The 22,692-nt window shown below is 39.9% G+C and overlaps 5 protein-coding genes across 5 annotated transcripts; 2 read left to right on the top strand and 3 right to left on the bottom strand.

The window, feature by feature from the left end:
- Positions 1-293: 293 nt before the first annotated feature.
- Positions 294-2,633, top strand: LOC125220866 (putative receptor protein kinase ZmPK1). The gene has a single exon (XM_048122999.1). It carries the CDS (start codon positions 294-296, stop codon positions 2,631-2,633), a length of 2,340 nt encoding a protein of 779 aa, XP_047978956.1.
- A 2,742-nt stretch (positions 2,634-5,375) lies between these two features.
- On the top strand, positions 5,376-7,856 carry LOC125220865 (putative receptor protein kinase ZmPK1). Its single transcript, XM_048122998.1, has one exon. The coding sequence runs from the start codon at positions 5,376-5,378 to the stop codon at positions 7,734-7,736; it is 2,361 nt and encodes a 786-aa protein (XP_047978955.1). The 3' UTR covers positions 7,737-7,856.
- A 54-nt stretch (positions 7,857-7,910) lies between these two features.
- LOC125221769 (serine hydroxymethyltransferase 2, mitochondrial) lies at positions 7,911-14,131 on the bottom strand. The gene is made up of 16 exons (XM_048124011.1): positions 13,898-14,131; positions 13,753-13,803; positions 13,560-13,646; positions 13,327-13,448; positions 12,758-12,834; positions 11,992-12,116; positions 11,798-11,890; positions 11,382-11,474; positions 11,078-11,275; positions 10,766-10,870; positions 10,625-10,690; positions 10,437-10,514; positions 9,138-9,249; positions 8,941-9,051; positions 8,629-8,797; positions 7,911-8,097 (listed from the first exon to the last, which is right to left on the bottom strand). The coding sequence occupies exons 1-15, from the start codon at positions 13,949-13,951 to the stop codon at positions 8,652-8,654; spliced, it is 1,518 nt and encodes a 505-aa protein (XP_047979968.1). The 5' UTR covers positions 13,952-14,131; the 3' UTR covers positions 7,911-8,097; positions 8,629-8,651.
- Positions 14,132-15,528: 1,397 nt separating this feature from the next.
- LOC125221770 (gamma-secretase subunit APH1-like) lies at positions 15,529-19,952 on the bottom strand. Its single transcript, XM_048124013.1, has 6 exons — positions 19,732-19,952; positions 19,461-19,616; positions 18,335-18,420; positions 17,472-17,597; positions 16,628-16,755; positions 15,529-15,846 (listed from the first exon to the last, which is right to left on the bottom strand). The coding sequence occupies exons 1-6, from the start codon at positions 19,842-19,844 to the stop codon at positions 15,703-15,705; spliced, it is 753 nt and encodes a 250-aa protein (XP_047979970.1). The 5' UTR covers positions 19,845-19,952; the 3' UTR covers positions 15,529-15,702.
- Positions 19,953-21,474: 1,522 nt separating this feature from the next.
- Positions 21,475-22,150, bottom strand: LOC125220864 (Werner Syndrome-like exonuclease). Its single transcript, XM_048122997.1, has 2 exons — positions 21,916-22,150; positions 21,475-21,821 (listed from the first exon to the last, which is right to left on the bottom strand). Exons 1-2 carry the CDS (start codon positions 22,148-22,150, stop codon positions 21,475-21,477), a joined length of 582 nt encoding a protein of 193 aa, XP_047978954.1.
- Between the last annotated feature and the right edge of the window lie 542 nt (positions 22,151-22,692).

The following is a 22,692-nucleotide window of genomic DNA, read 5'->3' as shown; positions in this document are numbered from 1 at the left end:
AGTACATATAAGTGAGATCTCTATTTTATTAACTTTTTTTCACTCATATTTTTTAAAACATGTGCCGCCAAGAAATTGGGACTCCCAATAATAGTAAAAGTAAAATGAGACTTCTAATAGCGAATATGGGTGTATCACGTATTAAAGTTTATTCTCTAGTGCAATATGCCCATCGGCTTAAGTCGCCTTGTTCCTTTCAATCAAGTCATTACATATTGGAAATTCGAGAAATCAAAGTTGACTAACGACTTATAAAATCTAATAACCGATTACCATTGGCCACAACTCAAAAGATGAGAAGCCTAATTACAATACTAATCTTACTCTACCTATTCACATTCACAACAGCAGCCTCCAAATACCGACTCATTTTAAACCGCGGCGATTCCATAACTGTAGGCAAAGAATCACAGTTCCAGACTTCCCCCGACGCCGCCTTCACCTTCGGCTTCTACAGCCTCGGCACCAACGCCCACTGGCTCGCCATATGGTTCACTAACTCCGCCGACAAGACCGTTGTCTGGACCGCCAACCGCGACCGGCCCGTCAACCGCAAGGGCTCCAAAGCCACCCTCCTTCGCGACGGCACCATGGTGTTAACCGATATCGATGGTGCCGTCGCCTGGCAAACCAAAACCACCTCCTTCGACGTCACCGCCGCTCATCTCCTCAACACAGGCAATCTTGTATTACAGAATCAAAAAGGAGATATTCTATGGCAGAGCTTCGACTCTCCCATGGACACTCTCCTACCTTCTCAGCCATTCACCAAGAACACTAGGCTCACATCCGTCTCAAGCCAAGCAAGCTTCGCCACTGGCACTTTCAGTCTCTACTTCGGAAACGACAACGTTTTGAGACTGATCTCCGACTCCCCGGACACCTCCACCACCTACTGGCCTAATCCGGATTTCGACATCTACAAAAACGGCAGAAACAACTATAACAGCAGCAGGATTGCAGTGCTAGATGATCACGGCCGCTTCCTCTCTAGCGATTTGTTACAGTTCAACGCTTCCGACGTAGGCCCGGGCATTAAGCGGAGGCTTACCATGGACTACGATGGCAACCTTCGGATCTACAGTTTGAACGCCTCCACGGGCTTATGGTCCGTCACGTGGCGGGCGCTGTCCCAGCCCTGCGACGTGATGGGCGTGTGCGGGAAGAACGCGATCTGCGTGTACGCGCCCCTCCTGCCCAAGTGCACGTGCCCACCGGGCTACGTTATGGAAGACGACACCAACTGGAACACCGGATGCAAACCGGCATTCAATCTAACCATGCTGCAGTCCACACGAGTTACCTTCCTGCAAATTCGTTACGCGGATTTCTATGGATTCGATTTCAGCATCACCAGCCCCGTCACGTTGGAGACGTGCACGAGCATGTGTTTGGAGGATTTCCGGTGCATAGCCTTCGGCTACCGTTTGGAAGGATATGGGCACTGTTTTCTCAAAAGCGCAATGCTCAACGGCTACGCGACGCCCGATTTTCCGGGTAGTATATACATCAAACTGCCCAACACTTTGGCGCCATCTAAGCCCAATATATTCCATGCCTCGAGCCTGAGGTGTGGCTCGGATGAGAGAGAAGAACTCTTAGGTTCCTCTTCAATGAATGATTTCAACGTGTATATGTATTCATTTGCAGCGGCCCTGGGGGCTATAGAGCTGATGTTCATACTCCTAGGGTGGTGGTTTCTGTTTCGAAAACACGGGATCCCAGCCTCGGTGGAGGCAGGGTACAACATGATCTCGAGCCAGTTCCGGGAGTACACCTACTCAGAGCTGAAGAAGGCAACCAAGAATTTCACAGAGGAGTTGGGGCGAGGGGGCTCAGGAGCCGTCTACAAAGGCGTCCTCTCCGACGACCGGGTGGTGGCGGTGAAGAAACTAGGCGACGTTTTTCAAGCTCAGGAAGAGTACTTCGCGGAGATAAGCACGATAGGAAAGATCAATCACATGAATCTGGTGAGAATATGGGGATTTTGCTCGCAGAGAAGGCATCGCCTCCTCGTCTACGAGTACTTGGACAACTTGTCGTTGGACAGGCATGTTTTCGGCTCGAGCTTCCTTTCATGGAAACAGAGATATACTGTTGCATTAGGAACGGCAAAAGGATTGGCGTATTTACATCACGAGTGTTTGGAGTGGGTGATCCATTGCGACGTGAAGCCGGAGAATATTCTTCTCGATAGTGATTTCCAGCCCAAGATTGCAGATTTTGGGCTGGCGAAGCTGCTGCAGAGGGAGGGGGATGGGTTGGAATTCACGAGGATAAGAGGGACGAAAGGGTACATGGCGCCAGAGTGGGCGCTGAGCCTTCCCATCACCTCCAAAGTGGACGTGTTTGGGTACGGGGTGGTGGTGCTGGAGATGGTGAGGGGGGTGAGGTTGTGTAATTGGGGGGAGGAGGAGGGGGACGGAGGCGGGCCAGTTTCCAGCTTTGTGAGGAGATGGAGGGGGGAGGTGGAGGGGGTGGTGGATGGGAGGTTGGGGGGGCGGTTTGGGCAGAGGCAGGCAGCAGCGTTGATTCAGGTGGGGGTTGCTTGCGTGGAGGAGGATAGGAATAAGAGGCCGAGCATGGCGACTGTGGTGGAGAGTTTGATGGCATGTGAATACGAAGAAGATTGAGTTTCTTTTTCTTCTTTTTATGTTTTGGACACCTCATTCATCGTGTTTGTTCTAATGTTATGGATGTTCATATATGGATTCTATAAAGAGTGAGTGATGATAACAAAAAGTGTAATGCATGTAAAATGACAACAGAAACAAAACAATATATTGGTAGCATCAATTGACGCTGCGGTAGTCATACAAATGAAGCAAAGCAGAGAATGTAAATTATTGTTCCAAGGATAACACATGCCCACGGTACAAAACTAAGGGACTTAACTGATATCCGATGAGAAGCCGCTCGTGGTCATGGTAGAATTGTATAAGGCAGTCTGCATCATGAACGAACACAGTTAAGAAACAATTGAATAGATCATTGAGGAAAGCTATTGTGATTCTTTTCAAGAATGAATAACTCAAGAAATTAGAAAGTGTCCTTACATAACATTTATATTGGTCTAGAGCAAGTGATGATGTAGTGCCAACACAAATGCAGGTATACCTTGTCTCTTAAATTCACCAAGATGAGATGCTTCTCAGTTCCACCTGATACAAGATTGTAGACTCTCTCTAACAAAGCCTGCAAGTAGGATATTTTAATGTGATAAGACACCAAACAGTTAGTTCAAAGAAAGATATGTTGACCGGTTCTGTTGTATCCTACATAAATTTCTTGCTCAGAAGTGTTCCCTCAGCAAACTGTGAGCAGTTACAGGCTAATTAGCTGGACATACCTATGCCTCCCATTCTGACAATAGGAAGGATTTGTAGGTCGACTGACATGCTAATTAGGTTGTCCTTCATCAGTTATATAATCTCATCAAAACCGACCACAACATCTATGCCCGTGACTGAATCACTCAGATCTTCATCAAAACTAACCACAACATCTATGCTCGTGAGCGAGTCACTCGGATCTTCATCAAACTCAGTTGACTTTATTTTCTCCGTTAATCTCCTCAGCCGGTTTGAAGTTCAGACAATCATCTCTGTTGCAACCGTCAAATTCGTATTTTGGTTATATGTTTAGGACCAAAATTGACCTTTACTCTATAAATAAATATGAATGAAAAAAGTTAAATAAGCTAAGAAAGAGACTGCAAACAATCAAATCTGCTCTTAAGCATCACCCCACAAAAAGGAAGCACTATCCCTTGTATGATGAAACGCTGAGTTAAGAGACATGAAAACCTGACCCAAAAGTACTTCCACTCTTTCTATATATGGCATCCATCCAACATTTCCAAATTCCATGAGCAAAATTGATGACATACGGCCAATGTGGTCGCTTGACATGGGAAGTGAGGTCCTGTTCCTGTTTGATAGGCCCTACATACCATTTCTCCAAACACAATAAAGTAGTGGATTAGAGTAGAGTAGTTTTTCATTACTCCAAACGGTTGGTGAGCAATTCGGAAAAATCTGATGGATGCTCATCCGCTGCTTAATTTGTCACCACAAAACTCGAAGATTTGGTATTAATTTTGTAACAGAGTCAGGCGCGCTCCATTTCCACAGGAGCGGACGGCTTGATCGCATTTTGAATGCGTTTGTGACTGTGTTTTAGGATGTTGAAACTTGAAACGAAACTTTTGCAAAATCATGTCATACATTTTCTGTTTCGCATGCAGCAGTAATTAGGCCTAAATTGAAGCATTATACAGCCCATAAAGCGGTCCACATTCATTGCCGAAAGCCCAAAACGGGAGCCTAATAGAAGCGAGCCCATAAGGCAGTCCACAATATTTAATAATTAATCTACCATTACTGCAAGAATACAATTATAGTTATAGTAGTAGTAAAGGTATCGAATCACATAAAGATGTACAAATAATTTAATTGAGCTTATTGAGCTAAAGCAATAAATTTCAAAAGGGATGAAATAATGAAAGCTAAAATGGAATGAAGAAGATAAAGGACGAGGTTGGTCGTTAGTAAGATTTTTAATTTTGGATCATTGATCTTTGTTCTTTCTCTAGACAGAGAAATGGTTTTAGAGTGAAAATGAACTCTGAAGTGAATTGTTAATTTGCGGCAAAATAAAAATGTAGAGTGTTAAGGTTGATATAATAGTCAAGAAATATCTCCAATGATTTGTGACAATTATTTTTCTTATTCCGATATTGATATTTCATCTATAAATATTCTTTACACTCTTTTTTTTTATTATTATTCTTATTTTAGTTTATAATTTTGACAAATTCTCCCATTGGGGTGGGGTGAAATGACCAAATCAAATAGTACTACGAAAAATTGACGTTAATGTGTAATCGATGTCATATTTAAACTTTCTACAGCCCTAGCGAAATTATGTAAATTTTTTGTCTCAATTATGCAATCTTCGTTGTATGATGTATATTTTTGGTATTTTTTTGTTTATTTGCAAATTTAATTAGAATTTTTATAAATAAAAATTGATTCAAAACTGTTGCAAAAATATTGTACTATCTTGATTATTGATGTTACCGATAAATAAAATCATTGTGACTAAAAGTTTAGGCTGGAGTTGGGGCCTGGGGGAGTGTTGTACTGCTTAATTGTATGCTGTCTAAATTTATAAAATATGAAATGAGTAAATCATTATTGGGTTAAAGGTTGACTTTTTTCTAGCAATAATGTTCTTTTGCATTATGGCGATTATCTAAAGCCGCCATATCCCTTTCAATCAATTCATTTCATACTCAAAAATTCCAAAAATCAAAGTTGACTTAACAACTTATAAAATCTAATAACGGAATTCAATTGGTCTCATCTCAAAGAATGAGAGGCATAATAACAATCACAATCTTCCTCTTTCTATTCACATTCACAACAGCAGCCTCAAAATCTCGACTCATTCTAAACCGCGGCGATTCCATAACCGTAGGCAAAGAATCAGAGTTCCTGACCTCCCCCGACGCCACCTTCACCCTCGGCTTCTACGGCCTCGGCACCAATGCCTGCTGGCTCGCCATATGGTTCACCAGCTCCGCCGACAAGACCGTCGTCTGGACGGCCAACCGCAACCGGCCCGTCAACCGCAAGGGCGCCGCCAAGGTCACCCTCCGCCGCGACGGCGCCATGGTGCTAACCGACGTCGACGGCACTGTCGTCTGGCAAACCAACACGACCTCCTTCGACGTCGCTGCAGCTCATCTCCTCAACACGGGAAACCTCGTGCTGAGGAGTCAAAAAGGAGATATTCTATGGCAGAGCTTCGACTCTCCCATGAATACTCTCCTACCTTCTCAGCCATTTACCAAGAGCACTAGGCTCACATCCGTCTCAAGCCAGGCAAGCTTTGCCACCGGCATTTTTAACCTGTATTTCGGAAGCGACAATGTGTTGAGATTGATCTCCGACTCCCCGGACACCTCCACCACCTACTGGCCTAATCCGGATCGCGACATCTACACGAACGGCAGAACCAACTACAACAGCAGCCGGATCGCGGTGTTAAACGATCACGGCCGCTTCCTCTCGAGCGATCTGTTGCAGTTTAACGCTTCCGACGTAGGCCCAGGGGTTAAGCGGAGGCTTACGATGGACTACGATGGCAACCTTCGGATCTACAGTTTGAACGGTTCAACTGGCCTATGGTCCGTCACGTGGCAAGCGCTTCCCCAGCCCTGCAACGTGAAGGGCGTGTGCGGGAGGAACGCGATCTGCGTGTACGCGCCCCTCCTGCCTAAGTGCACATGCCCTCCGGGCTACGTGGTGGAAGACGAAACAAACTGGAATACTGGATGCAATCCAATGTTCGATCCAAAGCTGCTGCAATCGAAAGCAGTGAATTTTCTGCAGATCCCACACACGGATTTCTACGGATTCGATCTCAACACCACGTTCCCCGTCACGCTGGAGACATGTAGGAGCATGTGCTTAGAGGATTTCCGGTGTGTGGCCTTCAGCTACCGTTTGTTAGGACAGGGGTTCTGTTTCATCAAAAGCGCGATGCTTAACGGCTATGCAGCACCCGATTTTGAGGCTAGTATATACATCAAACTGCCAGACAGTCTGGCGCCATCTAAGCCTAACATATTCCATGCCTCGAGCCAGACGTGTGGCTCGGAAGAAAGAGAAGAACTCATAGGTTCATCTTCAATGTATGATTTCGATAGCAGGAGGTTTAAGTGGGTGTATATGTATTCATTTGCAGCGGCGCTGGGGGCTATAGAGCTGATGTTCATACTCCTAGGGTGGTGGTTTCTGTTTCGAAAACACGGGATCCCAGCCTCAGTGGAGGCAGGGTACAACATGATCTCGAGCCAGTTCCGGCAGTACACCTACTCGGAGCTGAAGAAGGCAACCAAGAATTTCACAGAGGAGTTGGGGCGAGGGGGCTCAGGAGCCGTCTACAAAGGCGTCCTCTCCGACGACCGGGTGGTGGCGGTGAAGAAACTAGGTGACGTTTTTCAAGCTCAGGAAGAGTACTTCGCAGAGATAAGCACGATAGGAAAGATCAACCACATGAATCTGGTGAGAATATGGGGATTCTGCTTGGAGAGGAGGCATCGCCTCCTAGTCTATGAGTACTTGGACAACTCGTCGTTGGACAGGCATGTTTTCGGTTCGAGCTTCCTTTCATGGAAACAGAGATATACTGTTGCATTAGGAACGGCAAAAGGGTTGGCGTATTTACATCACGGGTGTTTGGAGTGGGTGATCCACTGCGACGTGAAGCCGGAGAATATACTTCTGGACAGTGATTTCCAGCCCAAGATTGCGGATTTTGGGCTGGCTAAGCTGCTGCAGAGGGAGGGGGATGGGTCGGAATTCACGAGGATACGAGGGACAAAGGGGTACATGGCGCCAGAGTGGGCACTGAGCCTTCCCATCACCTCCAAAGTGGACGTGTTTGGGTTCGGGGTGGTGGTGCTGGAGATGGTGAGGGGGGTGAGGTTGTGTAATTGGGAGGATGGGGATGGGGATGGGGGTGGGGCGCTTGCCAGCTTTGCGAGGAGATGGAGGGGGGAGGTGGAGGGGGTGGTGGATGGGAGGTTGGAGGGGCGGTTTGGGCGGAGGCAGGCGGCAGCGTTGATTCAGGTTGGGGTTGCTTGCGTGGAGGAGGATAGGAATAAGCGGCCGACCATGGCGACTGTGGTGCAAAGTTTGATGGCATGTGAATATGAAGAGGATTGAGTTTTTTTTTCTTCTGTATATGTTTTGGACTACTCATTCACCATTCTTGTTCTAATGTCATTCCGATAAAAAAAATACGATTAAATCACGAATATATAAAGAAGATTATGGATGCTCATATATGAATTCTATAAAGGGTGAGTGATGATAACATAAACCATAATGCATGTAAAATGACAACAGAAACAAAACAATATATTGATAGCATCAATTGATACTGCGGCAGTCATACAAATGAAGCAAAGCAGAAAATGTAAACTATTGTTCCAAGGATAACACATGCCCACGGTACAAAACTAAGGGACTTCATGATATCCGATGAGAAGCCGCTCGTGGTCATGGTAGAATTGTATACGGCAGTCTGCATCATAAAAACTTGTCAGGGACGAACACAGTTAAGAAAATACGATGGACTGCTCGATCAACTATATGAAATTAGCACCCATTAAAGAGTTCTTTAAATAGAGCATGTCAAGTAACGAACAAGTATTTAGCAGCTTCTCTACGCCAAATAAGGGTGTGGGGAGTGGGAACTAGGGGGGCTGACATAGAACAAAAGAGTAACCTACAAATATGGAGACTATCAGAATCACGAGATGGACCTAAATCTCCAGTATAGCTCAGAGGACAATAGGCAGAATCAAGTCATGAATAATGTAAACCGGGAATGAATATGATTGATCATCTGGGTATGATGGTTACAAATTCTCATACATGATTTTTATACAACTATTTCTTAGTTATGCTTTGGTGGAGGAATTTAGGCGACATGAAAGTCTTATACTACAAGACAACCTTGATGTAAATTTGGGGCGCTTAATTTTGATCTAACTAAAGCACCAAAATAGCATATATAGTATCTATGATGTTTTTGAACAATAACTTTTACTACCTTTCAGGAGTTTGAGCTTGGCTTCAGTCCTTATATTTCATTGTCTCTTTCTGAAATCCAATTGTGGGAAATTGTTTAGCATAATCCTCAACCTCAAGTCGTAGCTTTGATAGTGCAGATTGATGAGTGTCTGACTTCATAGATGCCACAAAGTCCTTCAACTTGGTTCCTAATGATTGCAACAAATGGCTTTGTTATTAGAATTAACATGCACTCGTAAGAAACCATGGTTATCAAAATTGGGACAGATGGGCATGTCAAGCAAGAGAGACAGAGTAAAGGTAAAATGCGAGAAATGACAGAAATAACAACCATTTGCGTCAGCCTTTATCTTTAGGGCCAATTTTACAGCTGCATCAAAGAACTCGGCAACTTTGGCAAAATCAACCTCAACGAAACCCCTTGACGTGAGAGCCGGAGTGCCTAGTAGAGATGTTAAGGATCCCATCATCATGACTTAAATGGTATAAAATCAAAGCCGTCTATAATAGCCACGGAAAAAGGCTTACCCATTCGAATACCTCCAGGTACCATGGCAGACACATCCCCAGGAACAGTATTTTTGTTGGCTGCAATATGCACAGCCTCCAAAACCTTTTCAACTCTAGATCCATCAATACCCTGCAGTTGATGAACAGGTAATTTTCATGCGTAAATTTTTCATGCTCTATGATTCAAGATATTTTGAAGTTCGTAACAAAAGCATGAAACCGAAAAGTAGTTTTGCTTTCTAATAATAATACTATATAAAATGAATGTATCAGTTTAGTTAAATTGTGAAAATAATGAAAGGCATAACACCATGTAAAGGCATTTTCACTTGTGCTCTCCTCAAAAACGAAGATGGAAGATTTTCCTAAAGAGTTGTCCCCTTTATCTAACTCAAGATATAGGATGACACTAGGGACCAACAAAGTTGTTTAACACAGACTCTAAGCTGTAAATTATTAAATTTACTGATTCGTCTTCATGGAGAATATTATACTGCAGGAATTGCTTGAGAAATTAAAACAATAATATTTGCATAACTTCATCATATTGGACCAAAGTACTAAAATTTATCAAAGATCAAAATTTCCTGTTAAACTAATAACAGGCCTTACGTAGAACATGTATTTGCAAAGGATGAGCACCCTCGGCAAAAATGACATCATTCAGCTCCCAGTAGGAAATTTAGCAGTTATATAGCCTTTTTTCCTTTTAGGAAAGTCATATATTAACCTTGATAGTACTTATTTGTGTTATTCTTAAGTTATAGCCCGAACGTGACCCATGCCACTTTTTAGCCCAATTTTAAGAACATTACAAATATACTAGCATGTACTTATCAGTTGTTCACTTATTAGCCAGCATCAATTTTCTGGCCAACTGAAGTCGACATACATTGCCAGAAGCTATTTTTTCCAATATATTAATTCAAGTCTGAATTGGATAACATGACAATTCGATGCCGGCAATACATGTCAGCTTTAGCTGCCCAAACATTTGATGTGGGCTATTAAGTGAATAAAGGAGATAATGACATGTTATACTTGTAATTTTTTAACATTGGGCTAAAAAGACACTACGGGGTCAAGTTTTGGGCTATAACTTAACAATACCCCTGCTTATTTTCCCAGAGATGAATGCTAAGATAACTACAGAAGTTTCTTACATGTGAAACAATTGACTAGAAAATGTCATTGAGGAAATCTATTGTGATTCTTATTAAGGATAGATAACTCAAGAAAATAGAAAGTGCCTTACATAACATTTATATTGTTCTAAAGCAAGTGGATAATGTAGTGCTAACACAAATGCGGGTATACCTTGTCTCTTAAATTCACCAAGACAAGATGGTTATCAGTTCCACCTGAGACAAGATTGTAGCCTCTCTCTAACAAAGCCTGCAAATAGGATGTTTTAATGTGATAAGACACCAAACAACTAGTTCAAAGAAAGATATGTTGACAGGTTCTATTCTATCCAACACAAATTTATTGCCCAGAAGTGTCACCTCAGCAAACTTTGAACAGTTACTTAGAACTTGCTCTTGATAAGCTTTGTATTCTGGTGTCATGGCCTGCAATTCAGAATAATAAGATCAGCAATTATCAAAATTATACTCCTATTTAAAAAAAATCACTAGAATAATTGCCTGTTTTAGTGCAACTGCTAAGCCAGATATAGTATGATTGTGTGGTCCACCTTGAAGCCCAGGAAATACAGCTTGATTAATTTTATCCTCAAAATCATACTTCACCTGTAAGATGGAAATTAGTAATCAACTACCGCAGAATTCACTTTATTCATTATGCACATTTTGGCACTTACACAGCCCCAAGCCTCCCTCACAAGCAAAAATAATTGGGGAGACGATAGAGCTTAATGCTTTTAAAAAAGATACCAATGAGTAATATCAAGAAGACAGCAGCAGAAGCAAGAAAAATAAAATGATATAAGAACTCACTTCTTGCCCTTGTTTATTAATTTCTTTAACTCCCTTCCTAAAAAATATCATTGCCCCACGTGGCCCACGTAATGATTTGTGTGTAGTAGTTGTAACTACATCTGCATACTCAAATGGTGACGGGATGACACCAGCCGCAACCAACCCACTAATATGTGCCATATCAGCCAACAGAACGGCCTTTTGTTTGTCACAGACCTGTCAATAAGGCAAAAAGAGTAGCAACATCAAGAAAATCTATTACTAGAAAAGAACAGATGGTATTCAATTATGAACCACAATAAAAAACAATATTCAAGTTTACCTTGCGAATCCGTGCATAATCATATAAACGAGCATAAGCACTTGCACCAGCAACAATCAGTTTAGGCCTGAAAAGTACCGCACTCTTTTCCAGCTGCAACAACAAGATTTAAAACTTCACACATGCTGGATGATCCAAGAAAACCAGGTTGTAGAAGGAAAAGTAACTTTTTCCCCCAAAAATCTCACCCCATGGGCCATGAAGTACTAAATGGAACTGCAAGAGGCGCAAAGGTGGAAACCAAAAATGTTGACAGCAAGGACATACTACATTATAAAGATAATGATGGACTAAACTTTTGAAACTTTGGCATAGTTTTTAACAAAGCTTCATGGTAACACATGAAGGTGCCATTCATACGAGAGTCATGAGACCATCCTAGATTCAAGACTTCATATAGGAATGATACCAGGTACCTGGTCATAGTCAACATAGCCAGTGCTTTCGTCCAGTCTGTAAGGCATTGTCTCAAAAAATAAGGACACGGCACTAATCTTCTTAGTGTCAGTCTGTATATTCCAGAAATTTAAAGGAGCGTCAGTAGCCGGTAAAAGATGTGCAACTAAAGGGAAAGAATGATAAAAATGGAACTTGACAAGCTTGGAAATACCTGATAACCATGTGACAAATGACCACCGTGAGGAAGATCAAGTGCCATTATCCTCTCGTGAGGTTTCAATAAAGCAGTATAAACTTGAAAATTAGCAGGAGAACCAGAAAGGGACTGCACATTCACTGCAAAGATAAGTATAGTAGTCTTGATGTCTAGTATAAAATGTTAACAACTATAGTAGGAAATTGTGTTGATGCATGAAAAGCTCTTCATTTTATTATAAAGTTATATGTTTTGAGACTTGGCTTCATACCACATCCAAAACATAAAGGACAATTATGAAGAACCACTACTCATTAAGATAACAATAGCAATATATTATTGAAAATATAATCATTATCATCAATCATCATCATAGTCATGAAAATAATGCAACCCAGGAGCTCAGGGAGAATATTACTTTCACATTATATAAAGAGCTTTTGCAGATATATACCACTCCAAGGTAGTAGTTTTAATTAGCTATATAAGTGTCTCTTTACAGCTGACTCCTTGTTCTATGCAGATAAGGAGGGTAGCAACGAGATATCATAGTTTAGGTGTTTTTAGTCAAGAGCAGGGTACTTGCAGCATAACAAAATGCTTATGGATCAACTGGAGTATCAATATGTAACAAGCTTCATTGGATATTTAGTGTCAGCGACTCAACATGAAGTTTCCAGATCATCAACATGCTTCATTGGGTGCTTATATTGTCAAGGAATTTTATTCCTCAGTGGTATGGAAATTCTAGATAGTACAATACAAATGGTAAACTGCTTACCACCCCATTTTTCAGGATCCAATTGAAACGTTTCTAAGGCACGCTTCTGACACAGTCTCTCGGCCATGTCAATGTACCTTAACACAGAAAGATTAAGACCATCAATGCTTAGAAGGTAAAGGAGAATGAGATTCCCTCCATCTACATATCAACCATCTAATTTCAAACACATTATGAAGAATTGAAATTTTTTTTAAAGAATCTTAGCAATGTTGCCCTCATATGCAGCTGAAAATCAAGTAGTAAACCTCTGCTCTGAGCTCGAAGTTACTTTCGAGAGGAACTCTGGATTATTGTTGAGGCATGAAATGGTTTTCTATTTGTACATGAAAACCAGTGGTTCATGTGACTAATATAGACCAATTTCCAAAGTGTAATAGTAATTTCTATCTCCCTATTATCACTTATCAGTATATAACCAAGAAATTTCAAATAAATCAGTTCTGAATAGCATTCTGAGTCGCTGACACCGAGCAACAAAATCAGAATGCAATGTGTTATTTCAAACTGGAAAGATCCTCACGCGACAAAATAAACGAACACGGTACAGAGGATAACTGTCTACATACTCATTGCCTCCATAATATCTCGCACCAGGGTACCCCTCGCTGTATTTGTTAGTCATAACCGATCCAACAGCTTGCATTACAGATAACGAAGTGAAGTTCTCCGATGGTATAAGTTCCAATCCCTACACTCATATTTAGCTCAACAATCAAAAATCAACACATCTTCCCAAAACGTTGCCAAATCAAATCTCATAACACGAATCCAATAACAAACATGAAATGTATTCGGATACCTTCCATTGCCTGGCCTTCTCAAGCTCAATGATGTCTGCGACCTCCGGATCCACCTCTTCCAGCGGTGCATTCAATTGATTTATCCACTGGCAATATCGATTTCAAGGTAAACAAATACGTGCTTCTTAGACTAACAATTACAATAATCGGAGCTCATAATTATAAATACAGAAATGAGAAAGAGATAGTTACGGTGACTCGAGAGCTGTAGTGGCGGGTAGCAGCTGGATTCGCGAAGGAAGACTGTCACCAAATACATGAATGGCAATAAAATTTAGAAAGCGCAGTCGACGAGATCGGAGATGATGATAATGAAGATAAAACGAATAAACCTGACCGTGTAACGAGGGGAATAGAGAGAGCGAATGGAGGAAAGGCGCCGGAGAGCCATGGCCGCCGCAAAGTGTATTTTTTCTCACTCAGCTGAGAGTGTGTGTGTGTGAATGGGATCTGTGCTAATGAAGGAGGAGAGATCGGAAGTTGGTGTTGTGGGTTGGTGACGACGGGGAACGCATTATTCTTTTGCTTTTTATTTAAGAAATTATAAATTGCCAAGAAAACGACGGTTGTGGGTTTGAAGGTGGCCCCAAAATCCAGCGTCTCAATGTTACATCAAAGTTGGTGCGTGTTGTGTGTCCAAGGCCAAAAGTCGATGTTTCTCTAATCTTTAAATTAAGAGCATCCCCACTGGGGACGGACTTCTCATAGACTTCCTACGAATTTCCTAAAAACACCTCTTGTCATGCAATAAGGACCTTCCATAGTCTTCCTTCCCAGCACTGTTACGTCATAAGGACTTCCCACTGCAAAGTGGCGGACATCTCATAGCCTTCTCGCGCGGACTTCCCGCAATAAAAAAAATTCACAAATTCACCAAATTATAAACAATTTTACGGAATTAATAAACAATGTACGGTATTAAAATTTCTGCACGAATACGGAGAAAATGCAACGATTTTAATTTAAAAAAAAAACATACATATGCGTTGAATCTATATAGTTTGCCGCTAGCAAAACGGGGGTCCCGACGGTATGATATATTTTTGTTTTAGGCCTTCATTTTCAACTATAATGCATGCGTTAGAGTTTTTAAAAAAATCGTATATATAGAGTTTGCAACGAGCCTTATATTTAGAGTTTGCAACGAGCCGTATATATAGAGTTTATATAAAAAATAATAATAAAATAAAAAATCGCGTCGGACATCCGCCGGTGACGTCCGTCGGTCTGCCACAATGGCGGACGTCCCATAGTCATCGCGGCAGACGTCCCGGCAGCACCGCGAAACTCCCGTGTCCGCACCGGACATCCGTGTCCGCCTCCATCCCACGTAATGGCGGACATCTGCGACGGACGTCGGGCACGCTGGTCCGACACCCTGCGGACGTCCGCCGCTGCTGATGCTCTAATATGAGTAAAGGACAAAACTAGTCCTGAACATATGTTCGTCCATTTTATGATTTTTGTCATATATTCTTTTGAATTTTTGCATACTGAATATTTCAACTCGCATCACAATTGATCTTATATTAACAATTGGTTCGAGTTAAAACCGTTTAAAAATCGGGTTAAAATCGTTTAAAAAATGACGAAATTGTTAGTGTAGGACCAATTGTGATCCGAGTTGAAATGTTCAGATGCAAAAATTCAAAAGATAAAATATATAGTTAAAATCATAAAATGGACATATATTCAGTACCAATTTTGGTCTTTACATCAATATTTGTCCATAAAAAAACCTGGTGCATATCTCAATTTTTATATTTTATAGTATGTCAAATTTGGATTTTAATTTAAGTTACTACTATCTCTATTTTATCATAAAAAAAAAAGACGTTTCTTTGAGCATCAAGATTAAGTATATACTCCATCTGTGACTTTGTCCAGTGTCCACTATAGTCTATACGTGAGGAAAATGATGAAATATTTATTAAGTTAAGTGGAAAGAATAAAATACGGAAAAAAAAATAGAAGAAAGGAGAAATAAATGAAGGATAAATGTGACACCCTACGGCCTACACATATGTGGGATATTTTTAACCTGAAAATGACAGTACAATCATAGAAATATTCAACAAGGCATACGATCTTTTACCGAAAGCAAATGGGCAACTAAGACTATGAAATATGATCCTATGTTCGTCACTGCAAGTTTGTTTCCATGCTCCGGTTATCTGTCAGTCTCCTCCACACAGTGTTCCCACAATGCACCAATGTCACGATTGCCATGACATAGAGTAGAGGAATGCCGACGACACAGCCCCCAGACACAAGATTTGCTAGTGTCTGCAAGGAGACCAGGGTTAACTCAAGACTAGGAGAAATATAATTTATACTACAGAGCATTACAGCAAATGATCTCAGATTTTTTAACTGAGAATTTCTACTTTTTCTTTCCCCCTAATGTTTTGAAGAAATTCAATACAGACATCTCATGCGTATGTATATCAATCTCAAACAAAACTATACAAATTTTGGCCTTAAGGAACACAAACCATTGAAAAGATCAACATAAATATTCGAGATGTCATAATGTTGCAACTTTTTGTTCCATGTGTCTCCCAAGGACAACAAGAACAATGTACAGACATAGAAACTAATAAACTAAATATAGTCATGGGGAAGATAGACCAATATAAAAGGGACATCTTTCCACAAGAAATTAGGATGTGTTCGAGTTTAGCATAAGTACCCTATAAAAACTAAGTTTAAACTAGCGACAATTATTTTCACAATGATCTGGGATGTTCATATGGTTTCCTATTTGTTAGATGGCAAACATCTATATCAATCAATGTGAATTGCATAAAAGCAGCAATAAAGCTTCTTCGCCAAATATGAGTAACAAAAAAACTCTATAGTTCTGGTAAAGCAGTATCAACACAGAACCGGTGGTTGTTTGTTCAGTACCTCGTGGAAAGTATATAAATAAAACTAATGGTTTACCAAATCTATGTTTACTCAATCTCCACATTCGTGAGGCAAGGCAGACTGGCAGGTAAACAATCTGTAAACCCAGTAATACTTTATATACATATTGCTAATGATAGAGAAAAATGGCACTTACAAACAATCCAGCTGCTAGATGAACAACAGGAGCAAAATATTGGTCCTTTTTGTTTCCTTCCGAGTAACCATTGAATGCAATAACCATAGAGAATGTGTGAATTGTAACAAATGCAAGGGCCATAATAGCTGCGGAAAAGAGCCGTAAGCAGTGCTGTTAGAACCATGATATAAAAAAACATGGATAATACCACAGCAAACAAAAAAAAACATGTATAAATTGTGGATGCCAACTTTTCATCCAATACAATATCATCCATCATTACAGGGTTAATTCAAACAGTTAAATGCTTAAATTGCAGCAACAGTAACAATCTAAGTTAGAAATGCAACTAGATGTATTTACATGAAATATCATCTAATATCTTCATGGCATTACTTGTTTTATCACTTTATGTGGACTGTATCACATTCAGCAGCAGCCTTTAACTAAACTTATAAAAGATATAGCAGCATCTTTACTTAATCAAACTGATCAAACGCAACATTTCAGTCCACACCAAACACACTAAATCTTGATGTAACTGAGGAAGAGCATCAATTCTTTGCAAGAGAAAACGCATGCAAACAAAGAGTCTGATGAAGTAAACTTCATATGATTGTAGAAAGTAAGTAAATTCGAGTGCTTATAAGTATGACAGCTGGGAGTTAGCTAGACAATCAAAGACAACTTGGGAGTGTGCATTTAATAAAAAAAAACACTAGCTAGTGAATCTTGTATATATCATCAAACATGATACAAACATTTCATAATAAGTCATATGCTCAAAGTCCATGCAATCAGCTATATTACTCTTAGCCTTCATGCTTAAAATCGCATGATGTCAAATAAACCAAACACTTACCAGAGACAAGAAAAAATGGTATTTTTGAGCATTTTTCAACATAATATGTTGCTGGTCCAAATGCAGGAGTTAAAAGGCTTATGCAGAAGAAAACAGCATGAGCCACACCATGACCCATTCCACCAGCTGCAAGTAAAAAACTAATAGCATTCAAAACAGGACAACAGCAGAAGGTATGGGAAAATTACTATAACCGAATAACCAGTTCAAGTTCAGGGGTTGGATTAGGGGAAGGAAGGTTTAGATAAACTGCATATTTCACATACAGAGTAATATATATGGAAAAGTTTTCTAAAGCATCCATCAACTCTTCTTTTTATCATTTCAGTAAGACCTCAGAAGTCTGAGTTAAGTAATTATTTACCCTGCTAAAAGTCTTATATATCTGAAAACTATTTCATCTTTAAACTGTAACCAAATTTATTAGCTTCCAGGATGAATCCTTTCAAGGTTCTGATGTCACTTGCAATCAATATTTATAGGAACTCTAAATAGATATTAAGAGTGTTCATTTAATAGTTAATATGGAAACTTGAATAGAGATGAAATGATTTAAATGATTCAGCTTGATATGAGTGGATTTCATCGACATACAGACACCAGGCTGACACTCTTTTCATAAAAATTTGACAAGTAGTGACAACACTTTGTATGTATCTTGACCATCAGAAGGCGGTCTACAGAACTGAAGGCTGGTCCAAAAAGTGCACAGATTGCATTCACATTTTCCCATAAAGGGATTCACGAATACTATAAAAAATTAGAGCTCATCAAAAGGGTTTCCACAAACATGACTAGGTAAGGAAATGGAGGACATCAGCACCCTTGCACACAGAAATACAAATACAATCCAACAAGTGTACCAAGTGCAATTTGCATCTTATCAGTGATGTATAGGCGAGGCTTGGAGACTCTATCTGCATAGGCATCCAACATTTCTTCCATCCTCCTAATACAGATTAGTAAAACAAATGCTCAATAAGAGTAATTCGCGTTAAATATATAATATACAAATGATAACAAGTTAAGCAGCGGAAAAAAAGCAAATAAAATTACAAACAAGCTGCAGAAAGCAAAATAGAAGTAATGCATGCCATGACAGACCGGGCCATATTTGGTGCATATTTAAATATCTATACACAGGAATGCTTATGAAATATGAATCGAGGAAATACCTCTTCTACTTGATTGTCTTATTCATTGAAACAATGTGCAATCAAATACTGGCAATAATGGGCTACAAGTCTCCAACTATAACATAACGTCAGAATATTATACACACATCCAATCAGGATTAGATATACTATTTAGAATCAAGATTAATATTATTTGAAATCTTTGTCAGATGATACAAAAGCTGATTCCTTAGATCCCCAATCAAAGCAGAAAATGCAATATCATGAAAGGAACAAAGCACGAGTAGTCTTCTCAATTTAACGAAGGCACACTCTGAGATGGAATTTACTGTTAAAAATATGAAAATGTAAAACCCGAACTCAAATTCAGGGACATAAACTAAACCACTCCAATCTCATTATAATCTAGTCCATGTGTGACAAAAAAAAAGTTACCATATAAGGAAACGACTCAACTATGAAGAAACTTCCCGAAATGGTAAAATGACTCAACTATGAAGAAACGGAGGGAGTACTAGGTAATACTAGCATATATTTTTGAATCCACATAGCTATGCTTGCTTAATAAGATAAACGAACATAGATTTAACCATATGAAACCTTGATTTAACAAAAACAATAAAACTCAAACCCCTTGATAAATGGACAATTCCGTTTCCAAACTACGTACTCTCTAGTAGAGAAGGCCGTGAACCAACTCTTGATTTATGAATTTCTATTATCAGCTTATCATCCATGATATGATCTCATCCAACCACTAAAACTAAGAAACTAGAGCCCCTAAAAAAACACAGAATCCAACAATAACAAATTTAATTAAAAGCATTTCACGGTAAGTAATAACAAAACTAACTTGTTGACTCTCCACAAGAAAAGGCGGAGAGCTTCTTGGAGGGCAACGGAAGTCAAAATTAGAAGCGAATAAGGCCACCACGTCGCCGTTTTGAACGGTAGAAACGCTCTCCAGACTGCCGATAATGCAATGAGACTCATCAGCCATACCAAAGTACTACAATCAAAAAGCAGAATTCACAGCTCAAAATGTCATCCTGCGGAAAGTAGGAATAGCCCTAACGCGTATGAATTTCCATAAATTCCCAAATTGAGAAGAAAGAGGGGGAAACCTGGAAAGAAGAGTTAGAGTGAGGAAGGGCTTGCGGGAAATAACGGCGACGAAGAGTGAGAGAGAGGGGCCCAGTGCTAGCAACGCGTAGCCGATCCCCGCCGCCACCGTCATCTTCCTCCGCCGTAATTGAGCTTCCCTGTTGAGCTGAATCAACGCTTCTTTGGCTTGACTTTGCGTGATCTAATCAAATGTGCGCAGTTAGTTTAAGGTGTGCTGTTTAATTAATTGAATTTTGTAAACAAAAATGGAAGAAAAACTTTTTATGGAGTATACTCGTACTGTGATTAATAATCTAGCAAATAATATCAATTGAGTTCATCGCATACTATCAAAAAAAAATCGAAATTGCACAAATATATTCAAAGAAAAAAATATTGAAAATTAATTTTCTATAATTACTATATAAATACTATACTACTGGTATAATATTGGTCAAAGTCAAATATATAATCTTCATAAATTAGAAATACAATAATTAAAAAATAAAAAATCATTTTTTCTTCTTTTTTTTTTTGGTTATACATCCAAACCAAATTAAAATTTTCCCAAAAAAAAAAATCGAACCATACAAAAAAAAAAACCTAATTTTAAATTTTGATTTAGTTGGATCGGATATTCGATTTCCAATTATTTTGTACAGGGAGGTGCAAATGCAATGCAACGCCGTTGGGATGTGGGGGTAGTATTTGGGGCGGTGCAATTTTTTTTTATGTCAAAATTAATACTATATGCCGTCAAATTTTCACATTCATTTTATCTCGTCTCTCATTCATACTCAAATACAACTATCAAATAAAAAAAGTACCCTATCTCTTTATACAAATGTATCCGAACGACGACAATATCGATGTATTATTATTGGTATGATAATGGCGACTGACCCAATAAGTGCAAAGATGGATAGAAGAGAGTTGTTTTACAATATGTTGATGCACATATTCCATAACCAAGCTTGTACGTTCATCGATGCATGTATTAGTATAAATTTATAATTCATAACATAATTAAGGATGAATGAGACATCGTGAGTTGGATGGGTCAGTAGAATGAGCACGTCAGTTCTACCTTAGGCGTCACAAGCATTTTCCCAAATCAAGGTGCGCCTCGAGAATTTCAAGATGCCTCAAATTGAGGTACTTTTATGTATCAAGAACAAACATATGTCCGCTTCCAAATTGATCTCATCAGAGAAATTTGAGCATACAACCAACACATTCTAGCATTGAATTCAATCTTTATTTAATCTAATTTAAAGGATTTTAATTAAAGTAATCATGTTATAGATAAACTTATAATATTAGTTGTTTTAATTTTATAAATTGGTTAATAATTAAAAAGTAAAAATTATAAAATTGGTGGACTAAAATAATAGGATAGATATGAGTTGAGCCTTGAGGACTTAGGAGTGTGTGGCATGAATAAAATTTTAGGAAAATGATAATCCGATAGATAAGATATAATACTACGTATGGACTTGGACATTTTTTTAACATACACTAAAATATATTCTATCACGGAGAAAGGAATTACAAACAGAAGTCATATTCATCGCAATTCACAAAACAAAATGCGACGAGGCATGAGATAATCTACAAATCCTACAAACATGGAGTACAAAAATTTCAGAGCTCCATTTTCAACCACAATTTAATTTACCAACCATCATTTAAAAGTAACAAGAAAATCTACTTCATGGAGTATTACTTTGAAACCAAAAACAAGCATAGTTTAAAAACTACTACTAATTAAAGTCCCAAATTCCCAATTCTAGCTTGAGCTGCTCGATTATGCGTTCGCATAGATCGGCAAACCAATGGAGAGCCCTGGCGATCTCAGACGACAAATATGCATCCACACACGCATACTGGACCTGCTCCGCACTCAGCCGCGGCGCATCCCAACGGCCCACCCTCACCCACTGCGGCTTCTCCACCTCCTTCCGCAACACAACACTCGCCAACTTCTTCAACCCCGCATTCTTAAGCTTACTGCTGTAAACCTCCACCGCCATCCCCCTCAGGTCCACGTACCGAGCGCCGCCGCCGATCCCGTAGTCGGTCTGCAGCTTCTCCATGTCCTCCTTGATTCCTACGCCGTAAAAGCAGCACCAGCCGCTGAACTCGCCCGAGAGGAATCTCCCCAGCGATTCCGGGATCCAGTCGGAGTGGAGGATCTGGAACACGAGGCAGCGTGGCGACGGGGTTGCACCAGGAGGCGAAGCTGGGGCGCCACTCGACGTCGAGGCCGACGGTGAGTTGGGGTTCGTGGCTGTGGAGGTTTTTGACGTCTCCGATCCAGTCGGTGACGACGGCGTAGTTGGCGGTTACAGTGGTGTAGATGTCCTGATCGAAGAATCGGACGTTGTAGGCTTCGTATGTGTTTTCGCGCATGGCGTACGGCGCGATGGTGATCGCCATTGTTGGAGTATGGAGCTCTCTTTTTTCAATTTGTTTTGGGGATTTACAGCAATCAGGAAATTCGGAAGAGAGGAGTTCTCTTATAATTAGGGCTCCTACAAATTTCACGGATAGTCTTTCTTATACAGAAAGTTTTGATAATTCTTTTTTTCTTTAATCGAATTTCAATGGTTGGTAATTAATTTCATTACATATTTTATTTTATTAAGCAGAATTTTATCACCATCATTTAAACAAGATGAGTTCTTTATGGCATTCACGATTGGGGGGCCCTATGCGACGCCCTAAGCCTCGCCCTATGCACTGCCACGTCAGCATTTTATCCTCCTCCCATTCCATCTGCAGTGGGGCGGACTATAGCCCGCCCTAAGCGACGCCCTAAGCATTTTACTTCTATTTTGTATTTATATTTTTAGGTTTGCAAATGTAAATAAAAATAAACATATAAAAACAACACAATTAAAGGGAAATTCTAAATTTACTTAATTAAAAAAAAGTTACAAATTAAGAAATAAAAAAAAAGCACTAAATACAAAAAAAGG

This window comes from Salvia hispanica, chromosome 4 (assembly GCF_023119035.1).
Source record: "Salvia hispanica cultivar TCC Black 2014 chromosome 4, UniMelb_Shisp_WGS_1.0, whole genome shotgun sequence".
Taxonomy (NCBI): Eukaryota; Viridiplantae; Streptophyta; class Magnoliopsida; order Lamiales; family Lamiaceae; genus Salvia; species Salvia hispanica.
This window is presented reverse-complemented; position numbering and strand designations above follow the sequence as displayed.